This window comes from Artemia sp. Qi Xiang Cuo, chromosome 9 (assembly GCF_049724085.1).
Source record: "Artemia sp. Qi Xiang Cuo chromosome 9, ASM4972408v1, whole genome shotgun sequence".
Classification (NCBI taxonomy): Eukaryota; Metazoa; Arthropoda; class Branchiopoda; order Anostraca; family Artemiidae; genus Artemia; species Artemia sp. Qi Xiang Cuo.
This window is the reverse complement of record NC_142802.1, coordinates 11,983,849-11,992,189: the sequence shown is the minus strand read 5'-3', so window position 1 is coordinate 11,992,189 and position 8,341 is coordinate 11,983,849. Positions and strand designations below refer to the sequence as shown.

Genomic DNA, 8,341 nt, shown 5'->3' with positions numbered 1-8,341 from the left:
CTGCTTGAGAGTAATGAAACAGGATATCCTTAGATTTAATTTTAATATTATTTTTTTAAGAAATTTCCAAGAAACAACAACAACCCACCAAAGTTTTAAATATAACCCAGATATGTTTTTATTGCTGTTGCTGTTTTTGTGCGTGTGGTAACTAATTGCTGTACCTGCACCTGAATTTAGTAAATTTAGGGTGTTGCTATAAATTTACTATGTTTCTATAAAATACTTGCTCTGCTTAAAGGACACAAGAGATCTTTCAACACCTCTTTTGTTTCGATTGCAATCAGAAGTATATGAGATGACAAACTCAGATCCAGAGAGTCCAACATGTTCACCGTACAAGAAACAACCTAGTTCTAGCGAAGGGATAGTCATAAAACCTGGTGAGTAGATTTAAGTATATTAATCAGTGGTATTATATTAATCTTTGGTTCATATATGGGTATGAGAAAGCGGAGAAACATGGTGAAAACATATTTATTTAATTTTTTTCAGAATAAGCATAAGAAGCAGAGACTGTCGAGTATTCATCAGAGACATCAGATATTTCAGATGTCAGGTCAGATCAGAGACAGATCAGATATTTGTTGGTGCTGTAAACAAAAAGAAAATATCACTGTTTATCGTATCAATCATGTCCACAATTCTATATTTACAGCTGCCTATAATGAGCCACTTTGTCAGCAAAGGGAGGACTGTTTAAAATTTTGTATTTTTAGAGACAGAAGGGCTGTTTCTGGTTGTATCCCTACATTTATTGCTGGAACATGAATGTGATTTTTGTTGTGTTTTTTTTTTAGTTTTCCCACTGTACTTTGATAAAAGTAGGTATATAAATAGTCACTTCGCTTTCTCCTAAAAATTTATTAGAAAGAACAATTTCTGAGGATCAGAGAATTCCTCACCAAAATAATCCCTCAAAAATCATCAGCGAAACATCCATTTTAATTAGCTTCATCTCCTTATTACCAGGTAGCCATGAAGACATAAGTTCAATTACATTTAAATAAGAAAATAGGCACGTTTTAATATTATTAAATTTTTGAATAAACATATAAACAATGTGTTCTGATTGCTTGAAATTACATGAGTTTAGGAGGTTACGTGGGATTAGTCTTCTTAATTTTTATCATTTTGCTGGAGGGAGAGCTATTTTGTGCATTTTCAAACTACACTTTCTCCATATTTATCTGAATAACTTCTTCCTTCTGTTTCCACAAACTGTTCAAACTTGCCGTTCTCTCTAAAAAGCACACCCAAAACTTTTACTGACTTGGCCTCCTCAACAGGGGCGTCGTTTGGGGGTGGCAAGGGGGGACAGTTGCCCTCCTCCCAAATAATGTGGAGAAAAAATAATTATATATTCCATGCACTTTGACTATCAAGATATGGACCCCTCTTGCCCCCCCCCAATAAAAATGCTAGAGATTCTCCCCTGCTCCTCAACCAAAACACTATCATCCAAACCTGTATCCTCTCCTACATTAAGCAACTGCCTATTTTCCCTGCGTATTTTAACGTGGAAATGTGCCTCATACCTGCTGAGGCCTCTTACAACTTTCAAAAGGTTAGCCACCCTCCCAAATAGAAATAATCCATCATCTACAAAGTCCAATGATTTTAGAGTAGTGCTTGGAGTTACGGATATTCCTTGGATTCACTGTTCCGAACACTTCATGAATAAATCTGGGGTGTTAAAGTCACCGTGTAGCACTCGCTACCTTTCCACACTTCAGTTTTCCACTTACGTAACCGTTAATATTTACCACCGCCGTTGGATTTTCCTTCATGTTCGATTCTTGCCACAAAGTCTTTCATCAACGCAAATTTTTCTTTATTGGTTAACTTATTCTCGTATTTCATCTATTAAGAGTATGCTTTATTTGAAAATCATTTTCGGAATCTAAAATAAGCTGAATTCGTATTTCAAGTAAAAATAAGCAAATAGAACAGATATACACTAAAAAAATATACAGGAGAAACGACAGAGAAAAGAGAGTGTATACACGGGAAAACAAATCATACAACCATGGAAAACGTGATGGAAAGTGAAAGATAAATTACTTGTACGGGGCTTTTCAGTAAAAACATTGATTACTGAATCACACCAGTAGTTGTAAGTTATTTTCACTTGCTAACCACTATTGCACTTACTAACTAACTCTCTATTATGTGATTTCATTTTGTATTATAGGAGTTCTATTAACACCTAAGGATTCATTTTGTTCTGTTTGTCCAATTGTTGAAAGTAAAATTGATGGAAAAAATTATAAGGAGCTGATTGTTCCTTTTGGATCTGGATGTGGATCAGACGACGTTTGCAGATCAGATTTAAAAGTCACAGCGGCAGTAATTGAACCCAAGTAATTAGTTTTTTTTCTACTAGTTTGCCATAATTAAAAGTCTTTCTGTCTTTTTTCTTACTTAACTTGAATTGAGGGTCCCACCACATTGGGGGTAAGAGTTGAGCCTCGTCAACAGCTATGTTAGCTCTCTCCAGGAACTTGTTGAGGCTATCCTTCTGCCTTATCCTGGGTCTGTCCCTCGGGCTTGACTAACCATGAGGTTTTGGGCTGAAATCGTAGAGTATTTGGGCTGAGTTTGTCGTTGGCATATGTAGGATGTGTCCGAAGTACCTGAGAGTACGCTGCGCTAATTTGTCAGAGAATGGCATTTGGGAGGAGTGGAAGCAACTTTGCGTTGCTTACAAAATTACTTTTATTCGTATTGCTTAACTTTCTGCTGATCGCTTCATTTGTTTTTATTATCCTAAGCTTAGTAGGAGTTACAAGCTTTTTATTCCTGTGACTTTAGCTAAAATCCAGACACCTAAAATATTAATAGACGGTCCAAACATGGATCCAAAAATACTTTTAGGGGGAAGGGTAGGGTTTCATGCACTTAGCTATTTAAATAATTGGTAGTCAGCATGGAAGAATAACAACAATACAAAAAAGTAAATAAATAAACAGTAAATAAAATCTCTCTCTAACTCATTCTAAGAATTGAAATATTACAAAAAAATTAATAATGATCAGTTTGCTTCAACAATAATTGTTGCAAAAATTTTTGCAGAATTATTTTTTACCCCTACTTACAGAAACGAGTAAGAGACAACGGTTGTATAAGGCGCAAATAAAAAAGAAAAATTAAGACTAATTTATCAACGATATTGCACCAATTGATAGTCAAACTCATTTTTATAAATCCCACAGCATAACTTTTCTGCGTTATTCACAGCTCTAATTAGTCGTTGAGTCGAATACTTTTTAAGTTATAATCCTCAAATAGTGAGTTAGTCAAGGGGAAGTTCATAGCCTCTCTGCTACTCTTTAAACTCGTCCTTTCTGGATGAGCTATATGAATAATGTTGATAGGCTGTAGTGTCTTAAACCCTCTCTAAATAGAGTCCAGTCTTACTCCGGTCGGCAAATGGATACATAACGAATTTATAAGACCCAAGATGGACTGTCGGCATATATTGTTTTGGCACATGATTAATCAAACAGATCGTGGTAATGAACAGTAAGTAAGAAGTGACTCGGCTCAATAGCAACCGAAACTCTAAAAAGCGGAATTTTGATGTCAAGCGCCAAAGTTTGACTGTTTGTTTCATTTTTTTTTAAAGAACGGCTTCGTTTCATTAGAATAGGAAGCTTTTTAAATATGCTAATTACTTTAGTGTAAAGAGAAAGGTATTTAGGAGAGGGGCAACTCCTTCATAGTCCGAATAATTTCCGTTCGTTTTGATTTTAAATGTTGCTCCGTACTTTCAGTTGAAAAAACTTTGTAAAAAGCTTTTGTAAAAAGTATTTGTAAAAAGTAAATGTAACAAGTAATTCGTAATTCGTAAACATTCGTAAAAAGTAATTCGCAAATGTCAGCCTTTAGAATTTCATTTCAGTACGATATTTTATAGCTGACTTTATATATTTTGAATCGATCCCTGTGAGATAAATAAAAAAAAAAGATTTTCTGGTGAAAGTAAAGAGCGAAATTGAATCTTAAAACGAATAAATGTTACTGCTTTGTAGTTTATGCAGGAAATATTTGAAAAACTGTCTTAAATAAACTGGCTCTGGATATTTCGCTATATTTTTAAATTAAAAAAAACAAGTGCTGTGCTGAAAATACGAAACTTATGCAACAAAAGAGGATTAGGAGTAGAAAAATTCTTAAGTAGCTTGCAGAAAATACAAGACAATAGTCCTTTACCGGTGATGAAATCAATAGCTACAAATGATAATTTTTTCTCTCTAGACATTTTTCTTAAAAAATATTTTTAAATTTTGGGTTACTGTGGGCCATGATTCGCTCTTTATAAGGTTACTGATATAACTGCAACCATGATGTTTGTTTTGTCAGAAAATGGACAATAGGGGGTCGATATATTTACGAGTAATTGCAACGACTTTACAGCAAAGAGGAATAGATTTCTGGGTTTGGATCACCTGAAAATAATACTGTTGTATTTAAAAAAGGGATTCTGAAAATATATTACTTGTTAAACTGTCTATTACTTGGAGCCATTTTCCTGTAGTGACTAGGGATCCTTAAAAGATATAATTTTTACTAAAAATGAATTTTTATGGGATTAGAAGCAAAATATAGTCGTTGAATATTTTTTGTTTTAAACTTTATCAGAAAATATTTTTGAATTTTATATTTAAATTAAATAAAAGATTAAATAGGGATAAAATCCTTTTAATAGACAGTGTTTCACAAACAGTGATAGAAATTCACAAAAAATACCAGATAAAATTCGGTCACATATGCAGTGACCGTCATCTGTAGTAAAACTAAATTAAAAAAATTAAAAAACAATATTTTTAGTTTTATATCTTTAGTAACTAACAGTAAATATCTGGTATTTTTTGTGAATTTCTATCACTGTTTGTGAAACACTTTCTATTAAAAGGATTTTATCCCTATTTGAACTTCTATTTACCGTTATGGAAAGGCAGTCTAGATTTATATTCAAATGCTTAATTTGAATTTAAATATTTTTAATAATTTAAGTCAAAATGTACTACATGAGGCAATGATTTATGTAAGTTTTCTTAACGGGACAACATAAGAAAAAAAATATTGTACATGAAGTGAACATTAAACAAAATTGCCTCAAAATAATCAATATTGAGTTGTTATGCCCATCATACTTTGGTCCTCTTCCTTGAGCCTATATGTGTTCCTTTAATAAATTTTTCTCATATTAAAAAAAAATTATATTTTTTTCAAGAATAAATTCAAGCTTTGTTATTGGATCTCACAAGACGATCAAGATCAATGCCTATATTTGGAATGTTGGAGAACCAGCATACGTTCCCAGGCTTCACATTCAATGGGACTTGGATGCAACTAAACACAAAATTCCAGATATCTGTAGCGATGATTATGAAAACTATATTAAAAAGCGAGAGGTTACGAGGAATGAAAGACAAGCTCAGAAATCATCTTTATCCAAGCTTATCTGCGAAATTCCTGGGCCATTGAAAGAGGAAAATGGAATGAAGGTAAAGTGGGTTTCTCTTGATCCGAGATGATACATTATTTTTCTCCTTTAGTCTACCTGACTTGTCACTTCCGTCACTTAATTCGAGAGGCAACCATTTAGAATATTTTTTTTTTTGAAAAAAGTGCTTTGCCATCTAAAATATATAAATAAGGACTTCTCAACTTTTCAACGTCAGCGAAAAAACTTTAAAGTCCAAATAAGAAAAACGATACAGTGTTAATGTTCTTTAACAGTAGTACAATACACATTAAGGTCTATATGACAAGTAAGTTTAAACTGTTATAAAAAACACATAAGTAAGCTAGATAAACTTATAAACCAACTTGTAAAAAATAAGTTTTAAATGATAAACAATTAATTTTTTCTTAAAATTAGTATTTTTCGACCGTGCTGAACAAAACGTCTACCTCAAAATTTTGATCGAGCGACTTTGGGAAAAAAACGTGGGAGGGGGCCTAGTTGCCTTCCATTTTTTGGTCAACTAAAAAGGGCACTAGAACTTCTAATTTACGTTTGAATGAGCCCTCCTGCGACATTCCAGGACCACTGGGTCGATACGATCATCCCTGGAAAAAAAATCATCCGTGATCTTTCTTCTGGCAAAAAATACAAAATTCCAGATTTTTGCAGATAGGAGCTTGAAACTTCTATAGTAGTGTTCTCGTATATGCTGAATCTGATTGTGTGATTTTCATTAAAGTTTTATGACTTTTAGGGTGTGTTTCCCCCTTTTTTTCGAAAATATGGCAAATATTCTCAGGAGTGTAACTTTTGAAATCAGCATAAAAATCTGATTCTTTTGATGTATCTATTGGTATCAAACTCCTTTTTTTAGAGTTTCGGGTGCTATTGAGCCAAGTCGCTGCTTACTTACAGTTCGTTACCACGAACTGTTTGATGACCCCTGAATCACCAAGGCCGTTTAATTGGAATAAATAGTTAGTTTTTTTTTAATACTAAAAAAAACTTCAGCGTGAAGAGTGAGGTATTGACGAGGGGTGAACCCACTCATATACGTAATAATTTCTGTTCGTTTTAAGTTTTAATGTTGCTCCTTACTTTCAGCTGAAAAAACGTTTTTTTTTTTTTAATTAATTTCGGATCGTTTTTAAAAATGGTGGGAAATCTGGCACCCCCTTCTTGGAAAATTCCCTTCCGCTAGAAAAAATTCCTCCATGGCAAGATCTTCCCATGTAACCCCTTTTCCCAACCCCCCACCAGAAAACAAATCCCCTGAAAACGTCTGTATACTTCCCAATAACCAATACTATACATAAACAATGGGCAAAGTTCATAAATTTTAGCCCTTCCCCCAAGGACTGTGGTGGATTAAGTCGTCCTCAAAGACATAGTTGTTAGATGTTTTGACTTTGCTGAACAAAATGGCTATCTCAAAATTTTGATCGGGGGACTTTGGGGAAAAAATGAGCGTAAATGCCCTCCAATTTTTTCGGTCACTTAAAAAGAACACTAGAACTGTTACTATCCTTTTGTAAGAGCCCTCCTCGATAATCTAGGACCAATGGGTCAATACAATCACTCCTGGGGGAAAACAACAACAAAAATAAAACATACAAACAAATAAACAGGCATCCGTGATCTTGCATCTGGCAAAAAATACAAAATTCCACATTTTTGTAGATATGAGCTTGAAACCTCCCCAATAGGGTTTTTTGATACGCTGAATCTCATGGTGCTATTTTCATTAAGTTTCTCGGAATTTTAGAGCGTGATTCACCCGTTTTTCGAAAATAAAGCAAATTTTCTCATGCTCGTAATTTTTGATAAGTAATACTAAGCTTGATGCAACTTATATATTTGAAATCAACATAAAAATTTGATTCTTTTGATATATCTATTGGTATCAAATTCGGTCTCTATTGAGCCGAGGTCGCCCCTTATTTACAGTTCGTTACCGCGAACTGTTTATAGTGACGTTCAACCACCAGCGAATTAATTAGTGCTGAAGAGGTCAGATAAAGCTGATAATCATTAGAACCACCGAGTAGATGTATATTCAGTAGCCCTTTGGTGAAAGATAATTAATAATATTAATCATTAGTAATAATATTATCATTAATATCATCATTAATAATAAGATCATTAATAATATTAAAAACAAAAGAGAAAATTCTTAGATCATATAGAGATTTTACGTGAAGAAATTTTTCACATCTATAAGAATTGTTTTTCTCTTTAAAAGAACGTCCAGTCAGATAAATATTCGAAACCTTGTTTATCATGCACAAACGCAAAACACAGTCTAGTATAGAAAGTGGCAAAAACAATTCAAACCTGCCATTATCAGCTACTATTGTATTCAGTGGCTCCAACAAAAAAGTTTTGGCATGAAATTACTAACTCAATCAGCTTTTTTCTCCTATTTTACCATCTGAAAAACAAAAGTTTTGACTATAGGTTAAAAGTTAAAGTCTTTCAAATAGAGATTAATACAAACGGATATTGTTCTGAAATGAAAATAAAATGTGAATTGAGGTCTCTGCTAAAACTGAAATTAAACAGATGTTGTTACTGCATGCTGCCTGAATTTTATCAATCTTATCAAACAGTTCGTGCTAACGAACTGTAAGTAAGGAGCGACCCGGCTCAATGGTAACCGAAACTCTAGAAAACGGTATTTTGATACAAATATATACATCAAAAGAATTAGATTTTAATGCTGATTTCAAATATATAAGTTTCATCAAGTTTAGTCCTACCCATCAAAAGTTACGCGCCTGAAAAAATTTGGCTGATTTTCGAAAAAAGGGGGAAAGACCCCCTAAAAGTTATAGAACCTTAATGAAAATCACACCATCATATTCA

At 33.4% G+C, this 8,341-nt stretch overlaps 1 protein-coding gene across 2 annotated transcripts in view; it reads left to right on the top strand.

Annotated features, from left to right (window-relative positions):
* Positions 1–8,341, top strand: part of LOC148948312 (integrin alpha-PS3-like) — a 57,816-nt gene that overhangs the window by 2,000 nt on the left and 47,475 nt on the right. For both annotated transcript variants that reach the window (XM_089094291.1, XM_089094292.1), the window contains exons 2-4: positions 242–383; positions 2,195–2,363; positions 5,240–5,513. In XM_089094291.1, the coding sequence (XP_088950417.1) occupies positions 242–383; positions 2,195–2,363; positions 5,240–5,513 (585 nt within the window). The remainder of the gene's footprint in view (positions 1–241; positions 384–2,194; positions 2,364–5,239; positions 5,514–8,341) is intronic.